At 42.7% G+C, this 24,511-nt stretch overlaps 1 protein-coding gene across 7 annotated transcripts; it reads right to left on the reverse strand.

Annotated features, from left to right (window-relative positions):
* Positions 1-179: 179 nt before the first annotated feature.
* Positions 180-24,493, reverse strand: CDC27 (cell division cycle 27). Of its 7 annotated transcripts, none has more exons than XM_086864076.1 (19): positions 24,215-24,493; positions 18,908-18,983; positions 16,167-16,314; positions 15,059-15,184; positions 14,054-14,151; positions 13,383-13,537; positions 13,047-13,261; positions 12,462-12,576; positions 10,405-10,520; positions 10,187-10,286; positions 9,763-9,970; positions 8,667-8,836; positions 7,233-7,385; positions 5,768-5,976; positions 4,966-5,083; positions 4,611-4,739; positions 3,806-3,880; positions 2,747-2,927; positions 180-1,494 (listed from the first exon to the last, which is right to left on the reverse strand). In XM_086864076.1, exons 1-19 carry the CDS (start codon positions 24,239-24,241, stop codon positions 1,412-1,414), a joined length of 2,502 nt encoding a protein of 833 aa, XP_086720202.1. In that variant the 5' UTR covers positions 24,242-24,493; the 3' UTR covers positions 180-1,411. The 7 variants fall into 7 exon arrangements, with proteins under 7 accessions (XP_086720202.1, XP_086720201.1, XP_086720200.1 ...); XM_086864075.1 differs by having other exon boundaries at positions 8,667-8,839; XM_086864074.1 differs by having other exon boundaries at positions 10,405-10,538; positions 24,215-24,465.
* Positions 24,494-24,511: the final 18 nt, after the last annotated feature.

Consider the following 24,511-nt stretch of genomic DNA (forward strand, 5'->3'; position numbering starts at 1 on the left):
TCCATGTGGCTCTTGACCAGAGAGAAGCTGGGACAGAAGAGGTGCCAAGTAGACAAGACAGAATTCAAAAGAAATTGAAGTGTAAAGGAAACTAAGAGACACCTAAAAACCAATGGATTTAAAAAAAAACAACAAAAATAACAATTAAGACTGATCACAACAAATACATTGCTATGAAATTTGTATCATTCCCAATTTATTAGGCATAAATTGCTCTTTAAAACTGCTTGTATCATACACTTTCTTTATCATCACTGCACAAAGGGCACCAATTGCTGCTGCAGAATGCTACAGAGAGCAGTTTGGACTCACTAACGTGGCACAGCTTTCTCCTCTCAGAAACAGACCCTGGAGGAAAGGAAAGTGTTCCTAGAATGGGAAACTGAAAGAACAGCCTAAAAAAATAAGGAAAAAAGACAGATAATTGCACATTTTTGCATCCTGCTTGGACCACACCTTACAAAATGGTTTTCAAAGTGATACCAGACTGGAGATATTGATCTGAGACAATTATTTGATGCATTTGACTAAGGTTCTGATTGTATTACGGCTTCCAGTCTTCCCACTCTCACAGGATTAAGGGTTTGATGTTTCACATTACACTTGTATCTACATTTCTCTCTTGATTTTTCCCTTTATTAATTTTTATTCTTCAAAGGGGAAGAACAAGTCAAGGGGTGCATGAAAAATGAAGCAAGGTGGTGCTGACAGAAATACAAAGTAAACACTGACCTTTCCAAAACCGGGTGAATAAATTAACTCATGGTTAGAACATGAAAGCATTTGATGAAAGCTCTGATCCTGCAATGCAATTCTCCTGCAGTTGCACTCTGGGCAGGGACAGGGGTGTTTCACGTGGCCTGACACACGCCCAGTCCTGCTTGCTCACTGGAGACACTGCAGCTTTAAGGTCATTGACACTCCCTGGCATTTAAGGTACACTACAATATGCAAAAGTCTTGAACAGCCTGTTTGTCAACACTGTCCTTGGAGAACTTGGAAATGAGGTTCAGCACTCTGCTTACCAAGAAAGACCCAAACTAAGACACATTTCTGGAGAAAGAACAAGACACCTCCTCATTAGTACTATCCCCACATCTACTGGCTTCCATACAGCAAACCACAAGTCTGTCTTCCATGATATTTTTTTCCAGCAAGGGGGAGTCCAAAACCAGCATTTTCTCCTCAGTCACTGCTGTAAGTGTGTAAGAGCCAACTAGTCAGACTCAGCAGCAGCTGGATACCGCACTGCCATGAACTCTGCTAAGTTCAGGTCTGAGGTGCACTCGTGGTGTCAGTGGAGAACAACGACAGTGCTGGCTCAGAGATGTAGAACCCAGGATGCCAAGGAAGGGGAGAACACGACAGTACCAGTCACACACACTCAAGCTCAGACACTGGCTCTTGGAGGTTAAAATTCATCGCTTTCCACGGCGTGGAGCTGCGTGTCATCCGCATCTGTCATGCTGCTCTCCTGGGACTCGTCTGTGCCCACTGTGGAGGGAAAAGAGACCCTGGGCTCATGGGGCTGTCCCACTGCCCAGCCCATCAAAGACAGGGCAGCCAAAGCATTAGAAAAAATCATTCCATTCCCCCCACCAGGTTACCTTAAATTACTTTAAGTTTTCCCATGTACCCTGAAAGGTGAATTCAGCTGAGGCTGTGGAACTCTTCCACACTTTCTCTGCACAGCCAGGGAACCTGAACCGTGACACAGCCCAACACTTATTTTGTTTATGCTTATTGGACAGATTAAGCTGTTGGTTTATTTTTCTTTTTTCAATTTTTTTTTTCTTGTTTGGTTGGTCTTTGGGGCTTTTTCTGTACTGCTCAAGTGTTGCTCAGCAGTTCCAGTCTCTGTCTCCATCTCCTGGTCAGAACAGGCTCAGCCCAGGGAGCTGGGGCCTGAAATTACCCCACTTACAACAGCAGGGAGAGAAAAACTCTAGATACCTCCAGAAGTGCAGTGCAGACTACAGTTCCCATATTAAAAAGCACACAGGACCAATAAAACCCAAAGTGATATACAGTTGTCACCATTTCCCTATTTTTCAGTTGAGAATCTGGAATTACAGAACACAGCATTTGTCTAATAAGAATCCAAATCCTGCTCTATTTCCTTCTTTGCAGGAAGAGAATTAAATTGCTTATTAGCATTTATTTTTTATCTCCATTTCAGCCTACAGATGGGTCAATATTTATGACTATGCATGTTTTATGGAATTTAAGATCATAATCAAAAGCTGAGAGAAGAAAACCAGAGCTGTTCCTTTCTGTACTTTACTCCCCATAGTGTTTTATTTTCTCTTGATCCAAATCAAACTGCTTCCATGACCTTCATCAAAAGCCACCTTTTATGTTCAGCACACCAAGTACTTCAATCCAACATCCAGTTTAACTTCTGAGAAAGCATCTACAGGCAACTTCAGTTGCCATTCATTTGCTCTGAAATTATGATTTATGATGGAATACTTGCAGCCCTGGGAATGTCTTGCTCTCCTGGGATACTCTTAAAGCCACCCATGATTTGCATAAATTTAGAGTTATCACGCTCTCTGTCCTACTAAAGGAATCCAAAGGAATTTCACAACCCTTTATGCCATGCTCTCTGTAGGGAAAATGAATGATTTCTGAGTGAAGAGCCTCCAGAGTTCTTACTCACTGGTCAGAAATGTTTCACTTGTTAAAGCCAGCACTGCTGCCACACCTGAGAGTGAGCTCAGTGTGAGCTGCCCGGAGCACAGACCTGACTCGTAGGGGTAACATTCACTGATCTGCTCCTCGCGCGTGATGGGCTCCTCGTCGTCGGGCAGGTAACGCTTGTCAATGGCCTCCTTGATCTGGTTGTTGGCTCCTTTGGGATCCAGGTCCATTGCCCAGGAGAAATTCATTAGGGCCAGATGTGTCTGACCCAGCTTTTTATAAACCTAAAAAAGCAGAAAAGGCTGTATTTACATGAAGCTGCTACTTGAAGGTTTGGGCAAGGAATGTTCCAAGCCACCGTTCAGTGATGCTTTAGCGAAAGCAGCAGAGGGGGGATTAAAAAAAAATTATTATGTGAGCCCCAAGGGAAATAAATTTGTGTAGAAAGAGCAAATGTTTCTATTTAAAAATAAAAAATTAAAGCAGCTAAGAGATTCTTTATCATTAAGAGCAGATGAGGAAATTACTGATCTGTGTTGAGCATCTGAACAGTGAAAATACTTCAGTTTGTCAAGACCTGGCCACTCTCATGTCAGTTCAGAGGTCCAGCTACTCCTGGACAAATAACACATTTCAGCACAAATCCTTTTCTCTCTCCAGTTTAAACAAAATAAAGAAATCTCGCTGATAGAGAGCTCTCCTGCACTGTGGTAGAGGGAAGTGTCTTGATGCTTCCAAGTGACCAGACACCCCCAGCAGAAAGTTGCAGAAGTTATTTAAAGCTTATGAGCAGAGGAGGTGGTGGGAAGGATTTCTGTCATCAGATCACTTCTCTGGTATTTCACACAAGAAAGGTTGGAATGTAGCTGCTTATTCAGTATTTCTGACACAATGCTTGAGAATGCGATTCAGTATTTTAACAGTTTTATGTGCAAATAACCAGCTCTGCTGAGGGATGGACCATCATCTCCAGCTCTTTAACTGTCCTTTCCATTTAAAAGCTGGCACATAATACAGCTGTGAGTACTAAGCCTTATTTAAAGCTTTGGGAATTTTTAGAATACTGCTCCAAATGGAAGTGTCTTGGTGACAGCCATCAAATTTTCTCATTAAGCAGCCAAGGAAGCCACAGAACTTATGATCACAGTGAAGTTTTACCTACCTTTCCTATTAAAAAGTAAACAAGAGACTCTTTGGGAACAATCTGTTTCAGTTCTTCAAGTTCTTGTAAAGCGGACTGAAAGGTTGGAAAGAGTGCTTATATTAGGCATTTGAAACCAAACACTTTTAGTGAAACTTCTACTTTACTTTTAAACTAGTTCTCAATGCTGGAGCTGTTTACTCTGCAGTGACAGTCACCTGGCATCATTAAGAAGTTCAACTGAAAAATATTTAGTCTGCAGTTTGAAATAAAGAAAACTTTTAAGTAAAATTTTCCCTCTCAGTGTGCACACACACATTTCTGAGGCAAGTTTCAAAACAGCCTTGGCTTGTCCTCTGGAGCCAAAAAACATTGGCCAGAGGAAAAGCCTCTGGATAAACACTGTGGGAAGATCTCTTATTCTAAACAGGGGTCAGATCAGAAAGGGATCAGCCCAAAACTGCTTCACTTCTGACTTTTCACTCCACAATACAACCTTGGAAACAGCTGGCTCTCATTGTTGTAATTGGATATGTGGCACTTGGCTGAGTTTTTTTAGTAATTTAATATAAACTCATGATAGTGGGTCAGACTAAAATAATAATTTTAAAAGCAACACCTTTTGGCCCCAGATTTTATTACAATCAAAACATTTAACACACCACCCTGGTGAGGGTGGCACTTGCCAAAGCAAATGCTGCCCATGTCCCAGGCTCTTGCTGCAAGCCCTGGTGCTTCCCAGGGTGACCTGAAAACATTCAGCTCCCGAGGCATCCCCACTCCCAGCTACAGGAATGTCAAGGCTGCCACAAGCACCAAGACTGACCTTGTACTTCTCATTTGCAAATAACACCGAGGCTCTATGGAATTTGCATAGTGGGTTCTTGGGGTCAATGTTGATTGCTTTGTTCAAAGTGTCCAAAGCCTTCTCAGATTTTTTCAGTGCATGTTGGACCTGGCAGACAAAGAGAGAACAATTCCAAAAGGGGAAAAATAAAAGCTCATCTGCTGGGCAAGGACAAACTCTTTAGACTGCATTTACTTACAATCTGCTCCTTTAGAAAAGGATTTGGCAATTCCAGACCAAGTCTGAACAAGCTTCCTCACAAGCAGAGGAATCCTCCTCACCTCCTCCCCACACCAGCCCCTTCTCCCCACCCAAGTGAAGTGCATGTACTCACTACTCCGATGTGACACAGCAGGACTGAGCTCTGAGGGTTGATATCAAGTGCTTTCTGGAAATGCATTTCTGCCAGACTGAATTTCTCCTGTTTGTAATAAATCATTCCCAACCCGTACCTGCAGCAGAGAAACAATTCTGCTAAGTAGCACTGGATTTTAACCAAATTAGTTTCTGTCAGTGAGCATGACATGGGAGGAATGGTTTGAAGCTTTGCCAACCCCATCTAGGGTGGGAAGGGATTTCTTGGGGGAAGAATCTGTCTGAAAGTTCTTTCTTTTCTTTATCCATTTGGTAGCTGAAGGACTGATGTGTGATACTCAGGAAGACTGGCTAAGTAACTGCTAAATAAAAAGCACACAAAAGTTATTAACACTAAGTGACTCACTCACAGATCTAACTTCTACTGCTTTATATATTAAAAAGCTGTAAGAAACTAGGTGTGTTCTAAGCTATGAAGAAGCTGAGATCTCATCTCTCCAGCTGCAACTAAGGAAACATAATGCACAAAGAATGCTGCCCAGCAGAACAAAATAGCTGGGTTAATACATCCTAAACAATCCATGAAAATAAAAAAATATTCCATTTTTTTGCCTTCCTTGTGAAGGTAGCCACCCCATCTTCTGCAGGAATGGCTTTCCTCTCTTCTAGGATGGAAGAGGGGTAGGGCTGGATGGGCTGTAAGGTCCCTTCCAAACCAAACTGTGACTCCATGAAATTATAGCAGTGGCAGCATCCAGGAGATGTTCTTCCAGAAGGAATTTTGCACCACATGGAGCAGCAGGGGACAGAGCCAAACTTACCAGGCATTGTAGTGCCGGGAATTGACTCTGATGGCGTTTCTAAAACAGGCCAAAGCTTTGTCCAGTTCTTCTGTCAACACAAACTCGTGGCCCAGCAGGGTGTAGGCATAGGCATAGTTTGGATCCACCTGGATGGCCCTCTGGAAGAACTTGATGGCAATGTCGTGCTCCCTTTGCAAGCTGAAGCAGTTTCCTGCAGCACACCAGGCCTGGAACAACAGCAGGGCAGGAGCAGAACCCCTTTTTACAACTCTCAGTTTGACTAAGTTTGATCTGAACACATTTATCTGTATTGCTTTAGATAACTTTAAATAACTTACTCCTAGATTAAAAAGTAAAAACAGGAATGAATCAACAGTTAATTGGGGCTCATTCCTGTGAAGCAAGCAGGGCTAAATACACCTTCCAAAATAAATAAACAAATAAGCAAGCTGAAATATAGAAATGGAGAATCCATGCACACCCAACAAGTCTGCACCAATTAGATCCTCTCATGACTTATGACTAAAGCTTTTGAAGCTGTTGAAAAGGCCAGAAATAAAACATCTTTGATATTTAAGAATGACAAAGGTGGGGATGGTACTTTATTTCTTCAGCTCCCTCTAACTGACAAATCTGGAAATCTATAGAGGAAGAATTTTAGCAACAACCTCCTCTTTCCCTGCTGTTCAGCACCCACCACGACTGTAAATACCACAGCCCAGGGTTCCTCACTTCCCCAAATTTTTAGCATCACTGTCAAAGCACATAACTATTTTCCACTCCTTGGATTAGAATCTGCATTTCCCTTTATCCTGACTAATCTTACTACAAACACCAACTGCTTCACTGGGTTTGAGTTTTCCACTCTTAGACAAACTAACAGGACAATATGAATTGGATTTCCTCCTCCACCAAAAAGATTTCCAATATCCTCTATAGTTTTCTCAATTCTTAAGAGCACATTTATCAATTCACATCTTTTATTTTTACTGTGGCATTCATTGAAAGATTTCTGGGCTTTGGCACACACCCTGCAGATTAATGGACTTTGGTACTAAAATGTGCAACATCATGTCTGCAAATAAATTCTAGAACAAATATTTTAAGTGCCAGTGAATTAACTACAGCAATTAAAAGGTACAGGAAAAAGATATTCCTTATCCCTGCACACTGGCAGCAGCAGAAGTGACTGACTAACCTATGATCTTCCGGTCTGAATCATGCAAAGGCAAATTTAAATAACCATTAACAGATAAAAGGTTTCAACTTGTTCCACATTAAGTCGATATTCAGAGTTTAAGGAGCCATTTCAGGCATCAGCAGTTCAACAGACAACCCTGCCACCTCCCTCTCCAGTTTTGCCATATTCAGGTGTATTCCCACTGGAGAGTACACTGGATTAGAGCTCAAAGCTCTGTTCTGAATCATTGATTTTACCATGTACAGCTCCCCTCTTCTCATTCAAGCCCACAGCATTTTATACCTCTGGTGAGTTTTTATCCATGTCTGTCAAATCCTTAGAAAGAACTGAAAGGGCAACATCTTTCTGCAGATGCCAGAGTGTGGTTGAATAGATTTCCATGCCTTCTACTCTGTAGTTTTCAATCCTCCTCACTTCTGAAAATATTCTTTCAGCCTGAGAACAGAAATGAAACTTAAAATAAAATTCCACCCACTAAGGCAGAGCACAGAGGCCAAGGTCCAAGGCTTCACGTCCAGCCTGAGCATCCTCTTTGCTTTTTAAGTGCTCTACACAGAGCTGCAAGTCCTGGAACTTTCCTTTCAAGGGAAGGAAGTGACTGTATCCCAGGATACTTATGCCAGCAGGAATGCAGCCAGCTCTCCCTCCTGCTGACTCAGCTGCATTCCTGTTTCTATCCATGCCTGAGCAAGGCAAAAAACATCCTCCACAAAATCAGAAAGAGTGCAACAAACTTTCATAGGCCACTTATGATTGTGAACCATCCCAACAAAGAGTGCCAGGATAAGGGGCAATGGTTTTACACTGCCAAGAGGGCAGGGCTGGATGGGATATTGGGCAGGAATTGTTCCTGGCAGGGTGGGCAGGCCCTGGCACAGGTGCCCAGAGCAGCTGGGGCTGTCCCTGGATCCCTGGCAGTGCCCAAGGCCAGGCTGGACAGGACTTGGAGCAGCCTGGGACAGTGGGAGGTGTCCCTGCCATGGCTGGGGTGGGAATGGGTGATCTTTAAGGTCTCTTTCAACCCAAACCATCCTGGAATTCTGTGATTAAAATCTGTACCCTCACCTTTCTAAATAATCTGTGAAAGCACCCAGCACGTTCCATCTCAAAACAATCTTGTGCACAGCTCAAAACTCCTTTGTCTCCTGCACACATTCTGCCAAGGAGTATTTTAAAAACTTAGCAAACAGGCACATCAGCTGTCAGGACAGCAGTGCCAAGGAGAGGCAAACTGTGGGATTACCCTTAACTGCTCACTCCTGATTCTGGAGCAGTTTGGCAGGACTTCAGCTGTGCCAACGCTTCATTTGTGAGGCTGGAAGGGAAACTGGGTCACTGATGTGACCAGAATTAACTCCAATGAAGAGAAGTTTTTTGGTTTAGAGCTCAAACTATTGAGTGATCTATTCTAAAACCGTGCAGTGCAAACAATTCCATCAGCACAGCAGGAGGCAGAAACAGGACACACAAGGAGGAGACCCTGACAGTCGGATACAAGAGGAAATAACATGAAGAAAAAAAATTAGAGAAAAGCTCAATTAAAAAGCTCTAATGAACCAGATTCAAGATCTGAATCCATGCCAGGTGTAACTTTTATATTTACCCATTTACCCCAACTGCAAACTTCCCATAGATTTTTCAAGACATCTGCAGGTTTTGTGTAAAACTGCCAAAGCAAAGAGAGAAGAGAGAGGAAGGCCCAGCCCCAGGTCCTACCTGCATGTATTCTGCCAGCTCAAAGTAAGCTCTCCCAATTTGGCACAGCACCCAGCCTGTGTTGTAGTGGTGGGATGGCAAATGGCTCAAAATATTGATGGCTTCTTTGCAGTTGTACGAGCACAGGGCTAAATAACCTTTCCCCATGTCCCGGAGAAGGCTCATCAAACCTTCTAGGAGAAAAACACAATAAATAAAAGTGGGGAACAAAAGGGAAAAAAGACAGCTGAGATTTATTTACTTGGAAATGCTAATCCCAAAAGCTCTCCCTTGTGCACTGCTCCTGAACTCACCTATGGAAACCTTTCAGGAGTTTCCAAACAAAGTTTATACACTCTTAACATTATACACTTAATTAACATGAGCATGATATTCTGAGTATCGGCCTCTGTAAGGGAAGCCAAAAAATAATGAGTCCTTAAACTCTGGGGCTCAGGACAAGTGGAGTTCTGCATTCCCAGCAGCTCTTCAAACATTTCTCTAGGTCTGAGCCATTTCCACAAGCCTGGTAGCCATGGATACGTCCTCTTGCTGCCTGGAAACATTACTGAGCCAAAAGAGGGGAATTCAGCATTTTGTCTGAATAAATACTTGTTTTTAAACAAATGGGAAATATCAAGGGAGAACAGACTACATAAAGCTCCTGTTTGAGGGGAGATGACTGGGTTATGAGTAACTCCTTTGAATCAGTTTCCAAGGAAAATAATACTGTCTACTGTCATAAATTACATACTTTAAAATTTTCAAGTTATACTTTATAACAACATAACACTTATAATAACATTACTTGTTCTATTATCATAATTAATACATTGCATAATAATTTATAATACTTGCTATATCAATACTTTGAAAATACTTTAATCATTAATAAGGACCAGAGCTTGCAAGATGTATCTGCTGATAATTACCACTCTCAATGTTCACATGTTTCTAAGTTAACAAGAAGATGCTGAATTAAATCAGTTTTTATCTGTTCTACAGAGGTGAGAGCTGCAGGCTAAATGAAATGGGAAAGAAGGAAATACTGAAGCAACATTAAAACCCAGATAGATCAGATTTTACTCTATTACAGTCCAACAGTGCTCAAACAGACCTGCTGCTGCCTTCTGTAGCGTGAAAGCTTGGATTTGTGGTGCAACAGCGGAAATTTTCCCTTCTGAAATGATGGAAGAGTCCAGTTTGGTAATTTCCAAACTGTCATTTAAGTTTGGTTGAGTTATTCCTCCCTTATTTGTTTTACTTTTTGTTTTTCTGTTTGGAATCTTAGGTGGAAACTTCATTTTTAATTTTTTGCTATTTTCCTGTGAATAAGAAAAGTGAGAGTTACATATAAAAAGAGTATTTTGAATTCAGAAATCTAAACTTGAGAGTGAATTGTGTAAAATGATGTGTAGCAACCATGCCCAGCCACACCCTGCTCACTGCAGGATCTGCTCTTAAATTGCTATGAATATGTGGAAAATAGCAATTGGCACAGTGGCAGAAGGCAGGGACTTGCAGCACTGGGAGGTTTGTACCTTGGTTGTAGAACTATCACTGGTGAACAGGCGAGAGCTTCGTCGAGGCAGCGCGTTGGGTGGAGCAGCAATGGTTGGGCTCAATACCTGAGGTGTTGTACTGAAAAGAGAAATTTAAAAATTACACACTGGAAAGCAGGCTTCTCTGCTCCACTTTTAGTAGTAATAGCTTTAGCTTTGTTTTAAACAAAAATGCTCCAGAACTATAATTTTTTTACCTTGTCTGTGGACCAGAGCTCTGTGTTTGTGCAACAAGAATTGGAGTGACTTCCCGGCTATTCCCACTCTGGGAGAAGACAGATTTTGTTCCAGCCTGGCTGATCCTGCTGACAGTCTGCACAACACAGAGTTTCTACAGGTTTGTTATTAAGTCACTCAGGAGTTTCCATCTCTGCTGCACCAAACCCAGCCCACTCCACCCACCAAACACTGCACAAGGAGAAACAGAACTGTTTTGATAAAGGTGAAGGTTCCCCCATGCCAAGGGGAAACCATCAAAAGTGTTTCTCCTTCTTCCTGTTAATAACACCAAGTCTACAAAGCTTATGGACATTATTTGAAGATATGGAATCTCCATCTAGTGGCAAGAAGAGATATATGTTAAAGTGCTTGTGCAAGAACAAAAGGGAATTAAAAGACATTGTATTTAAAGGCTTTTTCCTGCATAAAGTTGTAAATATATATATGTATAGAAAGAAAATATTTTTAAATTATCCTATTACAATCCCTTTCAGAAACCATTCCCAAGCTGCACAGCACCGCAGCCTGTTTTCAGAACCGATCCTCCTCTTCCTATTTTTTTAAAAAAAGCTTCAAAACATTATCTTCCTGCCCACTCCAGAGACACCAACGTTCAGTTCAGGGATGGCAGTTTGGAAGAGACACTGGAAAGGGACAAGTGGATCAACATCAGCACAAGCAATGCCATTTTGTGCATCATCCAGCCTCTAAAGCTCCGTCCTTCCCTTCCTTTCCCAGATTCTGTTAGCATAGGATGGTTCAGGTGGCCAGCAAGGAAACTTGCCCACTCAGACAGGAAGCCTTTGGATTCCTCCTAGTGCTCCATTCACTTATGTAAGTGTTTCCTAGGAAACTGCCTCTGTTCAGCCACAGCTCCACCAAACCTTGTCTGACACAGAACTGGAAGAGCAAAGTGGAACTGGCACAGTCACTATTTGCACTGGACAAAGCATGAACCAGAATTTGTTTATTAAAATGTATTAAATATTTGTGTTTTGAGCTCCATCTCAGCAGGGCCTAAGTGTGGAGTAGTGAAATTTACACCTCAGTGCTGTTGTGTCACACTCAGCAAAGCAACAAAAAGCAGCAAATCCCACTTGATTCCCCAAAGCTTTTCAGCTCTCAGAAGAGCTGCACCTTGCTAACTTCATTTCCATTTTCAGATTCATGGAAATTTACCTTCCTATATGTGCAGAGTCCACCACGAGCCATTGTTTTCAAAGGGTCCTGAGCAAGTACAGGATGGGAATTGGATCAGCCAAGCAAAGCACATTCCTAACTGACCACTTTAGTACAGTTCCCACATTTCCCTTTCAGAATTTGCAAGGGGAGCATCAAAATTTGTCCAGAGCAAACACAGCAGCTCAAGTTCTACCTTTTGAGGGATCCAACACTACTTCAAAATACTGCCCCCTACAAAACACCAACATCCCTCATGCAACTTGTAGATTTACTAAAAATACAGGGAAAAATCCTCAGGTTTTTGTTTTTAGAAAGGAACAAATAGTTCTTCAACTGTCACCAACATTCCACCTCTCATTTATCACTATGGTAACTACAGCAGTTTCTTCCTGAGGAAAACGGACAATTTTTAGTTTCCCCTACCCAAGCCTTTGCTGAGTGAAACAGCACCATTCTCTCAGTCCTTCACAAACCAGCAGCAGGATTTTTATTACTCTGCTCTGTAAACTACAATTCAAAAACTACTGGCGAGAGATCAGTAGCTTCAGCTCTCTCGGGGCTTCAGAAAATACATTAAATAAATAAAACAAGAAGTCTTCACACTCTACCCTGCAAACTGAAATGTTTGGATCTGCTGTTGTTTGGAAGCTTCAGTGCTTGCACAACTCTCTGTGATGGGAGGTGGACAGAACACAGAGATCTTCCCTAGGTTAGTCCAGCAACTACAGCCTGGGCATCTGGGGGGGAAAACTTAGCTCACGTTTTATTTCTCTGTATTATGGATTCTTCTTTAAAGTGCACTGTGCAATGTCAGGCTCTCAGAAGAGCAGCTGAGCTCCAGAACACAAGGTACCTTCTTTGAAGGTGCTCCAGTGGATGGCACATCAATTACAGAGGAGGAGTTGGTGTAGTTCTGTAAATAGGATCCATCTCCAGGGCTTGGGGTTTCTAGTGGCAAAATTCCAAAGCTGAGAACAAACCAGAGAGGAAGGGTCAGTGTCTGAATGTGAGGCCTGGAGAGCTGGTCTGATGCAGGGGTTAAAACAGAGAGCCAGGTCATGGAATAGCCTGAGCTGGAAGGGACCCACAGGATCATCAGGAGTTGTACTTCAAGAAAAGCTCTTTGCAGCAGCCTTTCATAATGAAATTTATTCCAGAGCAGTTGTATATTCCTTCAGGGATTTTTTTCAAGTGAGAACATGACAATGAGCAATATTGTCAATCAACAATTCCTCTCCAAATAACCAACTGTTTGTTTAAAAACCAGAAGAGATCAACAGTAGAAGCAAGAGCAGCTGCTGAAGTTGTCTGGGTTTCCCTGTAGAGCACTGTTCACAAACTCCACCACCACGTGTGTCAGTGTGCTGTGCAGCCCTCCTGCTCCAAACACCCGCAGCAGCTCAGCCCTGGGCAGAGCTTGGCCATCCCAAGGACTTACCTTGGAGTTAGTGGGCTCAAAGTTGCAGGTCCCCCCAGCAAACTCCGTCCAGTTTTTGGTTTATTTTGAGCCTGTTTGGACAATATGGCAGTTCCTGACCCCAGAGGGACAGAATCCGAGGAAATCACAGCCGAGTCAATGTAAGACATGGAAGAATCCGAATTCAAGGAGGAATACTTTGAATTGGAGGATTCTAGGTTGATTCTGTTCAACTCCTGAAGAATAAAAGGCAGCTCTTAGGTACTTAGGGTATAGTTTAATTAACACTTTTCAGTTAAGCTGGAAAAAAGAACCAATTTTAGTAAACGATTTTACAATGATTCGAGCAAAACTCACAATTGTGTCCTGGGGTGTCTCCATGAGGACACTCTCAGGCTGTCTGTGGGATATGTTATGATTAGACACCAACGTTGTGCAAGTGTTGGGCAGACAGCTGCTGAAGTTCTGTAAGGATGTTAATTTAAATGTTTGGTCAGGGTCTGGCTTTTCACCTGTAACAGTGGAAGGAGATTAAATAGTTATTGCTGAGTCTAGACACTGAATATTCAGTCTGAATCAAGAACAAGGGACAGAGGATTTGGGAAGTGTTTAAGACATTTCCTAGAATCATAGAACATTTGGATTGTGTTGGAAGGGACCTTAACAAACATCTCATTCCAGCCCTCTGCAATAAGCAGGGACACCCTTCACTAGACCAGGTCACTCTGAGCCCTTTGGACTAAAACAGAAGTGTTCTTCCATTCTTCACCTACAAAACCCTGGACAATCAATATTCTTAATAATTTTCATTTATTGCTTGTTTAAGCTATTCTCAGAAACAGTTTCTAAGTGTCTACTAAATGTAGGCTGGAAAGCACATTTGGATTGTTAGATCTAAAAATGTATAAGTAATAAGGACAGAAGAAAATAAGAGAAATTTTAAACAATGCCAAAGTATTTTAAATTAATTTTTGCTCACAAAAATCTCTCCAATGAATTACATGAGTAAAACAGTTGTGCAGACTCACCTATTTCACATAGTGATTCAAAAGGGGACCAGAGGAAAGGATTTAAACTAAGGCTCTTTTGGTAACATTCTGATCCTTTGGCAAGCCGGTCTGTCTTGCTGCAAAAAGAAACAGTTCACAGGGAAACTTCAGAACAGCACTTTTGTTCAAGAGACTTTTCCAGAAGAGGAGTTGAAAAACAAAAACATGTTGAGAGGCATAGAAACATTTCTCATTTTTCAAGCCTGAGAAATACTTCGTTCTTTTGAAGTTACTTGACATATTTAGACACAGTTGTCAAAAAAAGTTACATAAGCACTACAATAGCTTGAGATTTTTCATTTCTAGGAAGATGAAGTTCTTTGCAACAGCTTGCTTCTTTTTTGCCAACAGTAACCTGATTGCCAGCCTTCCAGCCATCTTAAGTATCGATGGATAATATTTTTGCAAAGAAATTAGGGCTAAACTGAACACTTAAGTATTTGGTTACAAAGAAATAATTTTGAAAATAATTGAGAAGAGATAGAGAAGAATCCAAGCGCCCAACTACTCCCATTCAATCAATCATTCACATTTACTGAAACCTTTCTTGCATCTTGGCAAAATCAAAGCACTTAAATTGTCAAGTTATTCTGCCTGGCACCCTCAGAACATTGATTTGAAGGTTAGAGCTACACACATACAACACAGATAGTAAAAATCTAAATGGTAACACTGAGAGACAAGCTTAGAGTTTTTCTCAGGGAAGAATACAGAGCAAATCCAAAGGTATATAAAAAATTCAGACTCTTGGATTGCATTCTTATCCACCTGGGAAAAAGGAATTTGTGTTTTCAATCTTTGGGTGAAAACTAAATCAATCTCGCATTTCCAAATCAGACTGATTCCACAACTATCCGCCTGAATAATGGTGTAACCCAGAGAGAAGTGTCTCCTGTCATGACCAAGGATATGTTCGGCTAAACCTGGGCTTGGTCAAGTAAAAACCTTCCAACTTTACTGGGCAAAATGAAAAAGCAACCTTACCAGTAGACATGTCCCAGTAAGGAGAGTGTAAAGCATGCAGAGTCACCAAACTCCATAACAATGTCATCATGGCTTTTCTGTTTATTCAACACTCCACCAGACAAGATCTGCTCTCCTTCTGCAAGCCTTTTTAAAAAACAAGAGGTTTAAAGGGGTTACAAGGCTCACAGTACTGGAAGTCCAGTGTTTTCACCCTGCTGCAAACAAAAACAGAAATCCACTGTCAGTGTTCACAGGTTTTAAACCAAAAACCAGTTCCTGCAAATGAAGGTTAAATAACCATTGGATTGCTCTACCACAGGGAGGTTCAGGACTCTGCAGTCCAACAGCTGTACTGGGAGGGAAGAGAAACAAAGCAAACCCAGAGGCACAAAGTGGCATGACTTTTCCAAAAGTGATCAATCCTAGGATAAAGGACAAGATAATCTTCAAGATACTTGATCTTGGAAGGTGCTTCACCTAAGCTAAAGCAGTGCTTAATTTGGCTTTGTTTCCCAAAGAAATACAATCTGTAAGGCGAGTTAAGAGCCAGTATCAGGACATGGCAGAGATTTTGGAGCCTTTCCTCCTTGCCAGAAGGGCTCAAAAGGAGAACAAAGGCTCAGTTTGCACCTTCTGCACCTGCAGGAGCAGCACTACTCACACAGAATGAGCCACTGGCTGTCAGGCTTCAAAATTACTTTATACAACTGCTGGGGTGGGAGGCATTTTTCAGGCATCAGAGTCCAAACACCTGGTCTGAACAAACAAACCACCTTTTCTTGACACCACTTGAAATTTTACTTGTAGGTGTATGCTTCTATCAGCACAGACCATCCCCACAAGAAAATAACAAGCAGAGCTGTATAAATGAGCTCACATTCTCTCTATACAGCTTGGCAATTCCTGTCTAAGTTACTCAACAGCTTTTAGAGGTTTTTGCAACACAGGTTAATGCTCATTAGATCATATCTGAAAACAAAGTTCAAAATAAATTGAACTTATAATCTTTTGTGCTGAGAGACCAATGAATTTCTAGTTTATACAAGATGACATGTCCCAAGGAGAAACCCAAGCTAAAAAATAAATCCATTTGTAACCCTGGACAGAACACGAAGGATTCACTTACTTGCTGAGGTCCACACAACATTTTGCAAGCAGGTATTTACACTGTGGGGTGGTACAGCTGTGTCCCTTTAGGAGCCTGTAAGCTTTGTAGGCCTTTCCTGAGCGGTAGTAACACGTTGCCAGTAAAAACAGTGCTTCTTCTGAGTGTACTGGAAAACCAAATCATCAGTTAGATGTTAATCATTTTAGTACAAATAATTTTGGGGCAGGGAGTAAAAGCCAACTATGGACAAGGTGGAAAAAAAATGGGTATGGTACTAGAAATTAATTCCTGAATGAAGTCTTCTTCATCTGTTGGTGATTACCAGAGTTCCAATACCATTCCCTTGGCTAGCCAGCTCAACTCTTAACATCTACAGGTGTAAAGGAACTCTGATCCTTCAGGCTACCCAACCTGAGTAAGTGATGAGCCAGTTTGCACTTAGAACAGCAGCAAGCCGAGCAAAGCAGCCAGGCCAGAGCTACTTTAACAACCTGTCGGCCACACCAAGACTGACTTGGCTCAGTGTCACCACACCTGCCACCAACACTCTGCACTACTTTAAGGAGTGCATAAACACTGGCACAATGTTGGCTTCCACATTTTCTTCCACTGCAATGAATTACGTACCATGCTGAGAGGACGTTCTACTCCAAGACCTTGACTTGGCATCCAGGCTTGAGACTGAGGTCAGACCCACTTGTGATTACACCATGAAGGACAGAATTAACCTCTGAAGTAACTTTAATCCTTTCTGTAAACTCACAGATTTTGTACATCCCTGGTGACTTAACTCACTCTCTGTACTTCTCCAAATGTTACACTCATATCACCCTCACACAATGGTATTTTAAATCAAAAGCTGTGTATGAACATGAGCAACTTCAAACTGCAAACAATTAATAACCCACATTACCTTTTAATTTTCAGAAGACATTATCCTGCAAATGGAATTCAGCATTAAACAAACAATTCTGATGTTTGTTCACCCACCCATAGGGAAATTTTTAGAAAAATCAATATGAGCACTATATAAAAACCTATTTGGGAATCTGCCCAAATCCTCTGCTTCACTGAAAACTGACTATTTTAAGTTTTTGTCATCACCTGGACAGTGACAATGGAAACAGAAGACCCAAACAGAGAACATTTTATTAGCCTTATCCTAAAAACACCAGAAGACCTTTTGAAAATTCAAGTTAAATCAATTTTTATCCAGTACTTTAGCAGACTTTGAGAGCTTTGGGAAATGACCAAGCCACAGATGTCCCATCAAGGACAGGAACTGCAGGTAGACTTAAAAGAAGTTCTTCTCTGGGTGAAATCACTCCTGCAAACATGGAGCCACTGCATTCAAGTTCTGCAGCTTCCACTCTGCAGAGTAACCACTTATTTTAACCAGGAGCCAGATGTTTTGTTAGCAGTTAATTGCTTGCACCAAATGTCAGTATTCACGCTGCTTTCTCTCAGCACTGCTGGCCACTAAAAAAGGCTGTTTGAAGTACTCTTGCAGAGAATCATTCTGTAAAGATGTGCCTCTATCAAGTCAGGTTTTTTCTCCTGGCTGCTGCAAAAAGTGGATTCTCTTTGTTCCTAAATCCTTGGCAATTACCTTCAATCTACCATTTCCCTGCACCTCACAGTGTGTTGTGTTCAGGGAAGCTCTGTCATCCCTAAAATACTATTTTCTTCATGAACACCTGGATTACCAGGTTCCATAACATTCTACACAACATTACTCATTTCAGCACCAGATCAAACACCTCAGATTCCATTTGTAACCCTGACACAAGAAAAAAGAAGCCTTTATTTCTCAAAACTTAGGTGTGTGTTTCCATTGTTAAGAACTGCATTGTGGGCATGGCAGGCAAAATACTTCATTACAAAACAGAGCATGAAATAGCTTATACACTTTAATTCAAACTATAAGCTCAGGTTGTCTAGCATGAGAAAAGGTATGATGCTTGTATTTTAGCATAAGGATTGAGGTGTTTTTTGTGTTAATGATTAGAGAACAAAACCTTTCAAAATAGATAAGGAAAGCTGACCACAAGTAACAAGGAGAAAGAAGTACAGAAGAACAAAAAGCTACTCTGAGGTCATGGAGAGAAGGTTAAAGAAATAAAAGGTGCTAGAACACACCGACAAAGTGTTTAAAGGACCCAGAGGAAGTACAGATTTGTGTTACTGCTGCTTGCTCACTATCCAAGATACCCCAGCCCTGACAGCTTTACAATGAAGTAACAATTAGCAGGGATTCAGCAGGAGATACCTCTTCCATATGTTCTGATTCTCACTGTCTCAATTTCACAGTGCTTTTCTCTCACCATCACAAGACTCTCTTTGAGCCAATCAACATATCTGAGCAGCATTATTAGCAAAGACAGCTTTCAATGTCAAGCCAATTTGCAGAATTTGTGTGCTGCATCTATCCTCAAGTGCCCTTGGAAGACATGCAATGCTTGAGGGTTACTAAAAAACCCCAACATTCTCCTATTTGTTACCATAAACCAGATCACTGTAAACACTGCATTTAAACACACAAATCTGAGTTTAATTTTGAGGAGATTTTACCATAAAATAACACTGCTGCTGTTACATGATTTGATTTTCCAACCTAATTGCAAGGCATTCCTCTGCTTTCCCCAAGCAGAAAGCTAAACATTATCAGAACAGCAGGAAAACAAAGCAGGAGCAGAGGCTCAAATATCCCAAATTAAAATTGAAAAAAAGCATCAGCTTTATAATTCTGAAGTACACACCTTCTGCATATAACCTTTCTGCGAGGAACACGGCATCGCGGTACGCGTAGTGGTTCAGTGCTTGCCAGATAGCAGCCTGCAAGGCAAGAAAATCATCTTCATTTACTGGGGATGCTTTCAAAATTAAAAAAGGCCATTAGCTCTTACTGTCAAAAGGCAAAGTTCAGCTTGGTTTTATATAGCCCTAAAAAGAAAGGGGAGGATGAACATGCCAGCCGAGTTGTATTTGTTTCAGCTATTAGTAAGGAGGCTTAAAAAAACCCCACCAAACTCTGCACTGAAGTCATGAACCAACCTTAGAGTGTTTCTCACTCGTTACCAGACACATCCATCCAAACCCCTCAGAAATTACTGAGTTTTAGCCTGGTGCACAACTCAGCAGGAATTACTACAAACTACCACCAAACAACAACACCTTCAGTAAAGATAAAACCAAAATCCAACCCCAGCTGGTCAGAGTATCCCATTAAAGCATCTCCCGAAGATGCCAAAGCAAAACCCAACAGGCCCAGAAACTTCTCAGTGTTCAAGATGAGTCTGGTGTTGATTAAATATCTTAGCATAAAGGATCTTCCCTGAAGAGACATCAGCATTCCCTTAAGGGCCAAGGTGAACAGGATCCACTGCTTTTTGTGCAGCTTTTTGTGGGGCCTTCAGCCACCTCTTCGCTGCCACCAGCTGTGAAGCAGCACCCAAGAACAAATGCAATGCAAATGAAATGGACAACTTGTATTCTATAGCCTCAGATGAACACAACCTACTTCTGATTCTGCTCACACACACTTGGCCAAATCCTGCTCCTGGGTACTGTTTACTTTTTCATGAACACCAAGTTTGGGTTTGTGACAACCAATATTTGTGCAGACTGGAAGGATGGCACAACTCCAGAGGAATAAACATGCACACAGGGATACAACCTGCACACCACCAAAGCAGGTGTCATTTACTTGCACTGCTGTCACCAGTAGCTGACAAACAAGAGCTGTCCAGGGCTGGGATAAGAGGGTTTCACACAAACTGCTTGGCCAACTTTCTTCAGATCACATTAAAAGTTGTCTGTCATCTGTAAAAGAAGGCTGGGATTTGAAAAATCATTTAAGACCTGTTCAGCCTTTCCTCCCCACCTACTCCAAGGGTGCTGTGCATGCTCATCAGATTTTGTGCTCCAAGGTGGGCAGGGCTGGGATCAGGACAGCAGTTCCTTCCCATCTAGGGTCTTTGTTTCAGTTCCAAAGCCCTTTTTCATCAGCAGCAAAGAGCCATTTTGCAGTAGTTTTGCTGTTACTGATCCCAAATGAGATCTGAATTTAGGAGTTCCAGGCACTGTGATCTAGAATTTCTCTAATGCTCATCAGCAACTAAAGAAAAATAGAATTTGCATCTAAAACCCATGAGACACACCAAAACTAAAAGAAATCTTCCACAGGAAAGCAATACTGCCCTGAAGAGCTATTCCCAGTGGGAAAGGCAAGCACCAGTTTGATCTAAAAAAAAATAAAAAATCCTAACATCACCGAGTTACATGTACCATATGCTACTTCTTCCAACACAAACTTGACAAACACAGGGTGTGAAAACTGTGCAAGTTCTCTTCACGGGAAGCCCACACAGCCGTCATGAACAGAACACACCAGAGCTCCCAAGTACTACAGGGAATATTGTACACAAATCTCTACAGAGAGCCTGTTTTCTCCTATCAGTAGATCCCAAGAACACACTTAAGAAGTCAACAGGTGCTTTTAAGCTTGTGTGAAAGTATTTGGATGTATTTAAAAGTGAATTCTCTTCATTTGATCATTGCAATACAAACACACTATTGTTTCTCTGTGGTTGTATTTCATATTTCAGATAACTGAGCCTCAGAGCCTCCTGAAATGATTACTCCCTACTGCCTTGAAAGGCTCCCAGGCTGAAGGTGGCTCCACACCCCACAGACAGAGCAGGACAAACAGGGAGATAGAAGGTCAGGGTTACAATCTTTTAAGCCATCCTAAAGCCAGAGCAACCCAAGGTCTCCCATTTCTCTCACACCCAAAAGCAGCTCTTCCTTCACCAAGTCACAAGTGACGTTTAGATGAATCCAGCCAAGTTGTGGCAGGTTCAAAAGCCTGGCTTTGCAGGGCTGTAACTCAGCCAACTTACAAAACAAAGGTGTGGGGGTGGGAGTGGGAAAATCAGGATCACCTGACTGCTCAAACAAGAGCAAGTTGCCAGGAACAATCCTGCCAAAGGCTAAGACGAGACACGAGGGATCTGGGGCTATGTCACAGCCACTTTGTAAGAGTTACACTACACACTGGCTCAAATAACTATCTTTGTGGAGCAGAGTACCAGTGAAAGCAAGAAACGGGCTAGTAGAGTCTCTGTTCTGTAGCAATTATCAGATTGCAGCCCAAAATGTGCCTCCTGCCCTGAAATGACCCATGCTGGCATCTGGATCCTCACACACACTCTCCTAAAAGCAGGAAAAGGAAAAAAAGGTAGCAGGGAATCAGCCATACCTATGCAGCAACAGTTTTCCATGAGAACAGATGTCTAAACCATGACTGTGCCTGACGAAAGAGGATTTCTTGCTCACCATTTAGGACAGGAACATTAATCTCAATATAGCACAGTAGTTTAGTTTGTTCTAGAAGAAGCACAATGCACGTGCACAGCACTAGTGGCACACAACTGCTAAACCACACCAGAAGAGTCTTCTCAGCCCTGTTCTCAGGGCTGCATCACAGGAAGGAGAAATGTTGGAAGTGTTTCCACATTTTATTCAAGTGTGCTTGTAGAGACAATGAACCTCCAGGTCCTAATCACCCTTTTGAAAAATAATTAATTTGAAATGCAAAATGAACAGGGAATTCCAAAACTACCATACACAGCCCTGCAGCAAGGCATCTTCAGAGAGGAGAGCAGGAAAATAAAATCAAGGTTCACACAGGTCCATCTTCTACCCAGAAAATCCTGTGCATTGTCCAATTGTCACTTCATATCTAAGCCAAACAACTCTTAAGAGATGTTCTCTTCTGACAGTTATACAGCCTTGGAAATTATTTTCCAAGCTGTTTAGCCTATATTGCCATGCTAAGCAGATTCTGCCATGATTTCAGTCTTCAGGGTGGGCAGGGAGGAGGAGAGCTCTGGGATGGGCTGTGCTGCATTCCCCAGTTACACAAACTCTGCCCGCTGAACAAGCACACGTTGGTCCTGCAGTCTGCAGCCAAGTTCAAGCACCATTCCAGTGAGTCACAGCAGATGAACACCTTGAACAGCTGAATTCCAAGCAAAGTGCTCATTTTCTTTCCAAGATGTTTTTCAGAAGTATTTGGAAGGCATCCAGCCTGTTTCTCAGCACATGGGACTCGGAGTTTTATGTTGGAGCTGAAGGGTTTTAAATTGACCGTATCAGGAAGTATAGCACAGGGCTGTAAACTCTGGCACTTTGTTCAACTTAAAAGAATTTTAAAAGTTAGCAAAAACCTAACCAGTGGCTAGGATGCCTTCTGGGACATGAATTTCATTTAAAGCACAAGACATATGAGACTACAAACAAACAAAAATTCTGTTATTTATCTGTCACACTGTGACAAATAAGTAACATTGAGCTGTGAGAATGTAAGGATGACAGTTTTTTTCCTGGAATGCTGAGCCCTGTAGGTATCTGAAAGTCTGAGAGAGAACAAACAGGAAAAATTTCTGCAATGACAAAAATGAGTACTGTCACCTTTCCCAATAATTTAATTTAAGAAAATTATAAAAACAGAGCTAAGTACGTAGACTTCAGCTAAACTGGGAATTCAAAAATGCAATGGACTTTACCCAGTCACAAAGAAATCCTAAACTTACTAGCACTCCTGTAAGCAAGAACAGCAGTAAAACTGAAAGCAGCAGAACTACTGCTAAAGGAATGATATGTCATTTAAAAGCAGAATCTAAACAGATATAGTCAATTTAAATAGATATATTCAACATAGCAAAGCCCCATCAAAACATCCAAGTTTGGTAGAGGTTAAGAACGGAGAACAGCATTAGAGAGATCTTTACCTTGCTGAAACTCTACACATTTCTCTCAGGGAGCTCTCAGAAGAGCAGATATTTCCACTTGGTCAGTCTAGTTAGCACAGCACAGGAAACATTTGGTATTGTTTCCTGTCAGCTTCACTCATTCACACTGCAGCAAGCATTCTTGCTTCCTTTTCTATTGTAATCCCATGTTTTCCTAGAATACCCAAGTGGTGCAAAACAACCAGCCCAGCTCCAAAGCTAACACCAATGCAGAATGGCCTCTGCAGGAGATGGACCAAGTGGCCAAAAGCATTTCCAGCACTGCGCTGACCCTTGCTCTCAGAGGCGATGAAGAGAGCGGTGACATCAAGGACACAAACCCTGGTCTACAAGAATGCCCTCACAGCCACCATCTTCCACAGACAGGGTCAAGTCAGCAGCATGGCTTTCCACAGGAGCCTTTCTTCCCCTTCCACCTTTTCATTAGAAAGAAAAGAGTCAAAAGCAAGAATTCTCACTATGTTCATTACAGAACACAATCATGCTCTAACAAGACACTTCTGCCAGGAACCTCTCACTGTAACTAGAAAAAAAGCCAAAACATCCTGTTAAAATGATAGAAATACATTTTAAAAAAAGAATGGGAACATGACTAAGACGACTGATTGATGAAGATGATGAGTAGTTAAAGAATGGGCATACAGGAACTGCAGAAAGAAAAAGCAGCTCTTAATTCCGTGAATCACGACTTTTGGATGGGAAGGCTGAGCACAAGAACAGGAAACCCATCAGAGCAACTGCAGTGAGACTGAAACATGAGAGAAAAATGAAAATTACATTATTTTCTCTCCTAGGTCTCCCATCAATCCGAAGGAATCAACTCCTTGGGAAGAAGGAACGTCCTTCACTCGCACCACACGGAAGGATCCGAGCACGCTGCGAGCATTTAAACACGACACGACAACAAACGCAGAAAGGTGAGCGAAGTATCAACAGGTCTCCCGGGGGATCCGCGGGGGTACCTTTCCTGAGAGCCGAATCGGTTGAGGAGCTGCAGGGAGACCGACACCTCCCTCAGGGGCCCGGGGAGCAGAGGGGCGAGCGCGGCCGGCCCGGGGATGGGGACGGCAGGCTGGAAGGGGAAGCCCGGCGGGCTCCGGCGGGAGGGAGGGCGGAGGAGCTGAAGGTCCTGCGGGCCCACCGGCTGAGGGGCGGCCGGGAGCGCCTAGGAGCCCCGGCCCCGGAGCAGGCGGGGAGGCCTAACCCGGGCCGGGCCGGGCTTTGGGGCCTGAGCCGCCCGGGGGTCGGTACCTGGACGGGTTCCTGCAGCACCGTCATCCTGCTTTCCCCGGCCTCCGCCTCCTGGTCGCCGAGCCCGAGCGGGGTGGCCCCGGTCCCGGCCCGGCCCGGCTCAGAGCGAGTCACGGCGGGGCCCGGCCCGGCCGCGGCTCATTTGAACCCGCACCGACCGTTACCGGAGCGAGCGAGGCCGGCGGGCGCCGAATCCGCCCGAACCGGCGGCGGAAATACCCGAACCGTACGCCGGAAATAGCCGAAGGCGCAGGCGGAAAGAGCCGAACGTCGACGGAAAACAGCTGGGAAAGCCGC

Source organism: Cyanistes caeruleus, chromosome 27, assembly GCF_971803275.1.
Source record: "Cyanistes caeruleus chromosome 27, bCyaCae1.hap1.1, whole genome shotgun sequence".
In the NCBI taxonomy this organism is placed as follows: Eukaryota; Metazoa; Chordata; class Aves; order Passeriformes; family Paridae; genus Cyanistes; species Cyanistes caeruleus.

Bases quoted from the DNA above. Each gene is read 5' to 3' on its own strand.
- CDC27 (XM_086864073.1), bottom strand. From the start codon at position 24,241: ATGACGGTGCTGCAGGAACCCGTCCAG. The intron at 14,152-15,058 runs GTAAGGTTGCTT...TTCTTTTTGCAG, and splicing joins TTACTGGGACATGTCTACTG to CAAGACAGACCGGCTTGCCA. The intron at 2,928-3,805 runs GTAGGTAAAACT...CTGCTTTTTTAG, and splicing joins TTTACTTTTTAATAGGAAAG to GTTTATAAAAAGCTGGGTCA.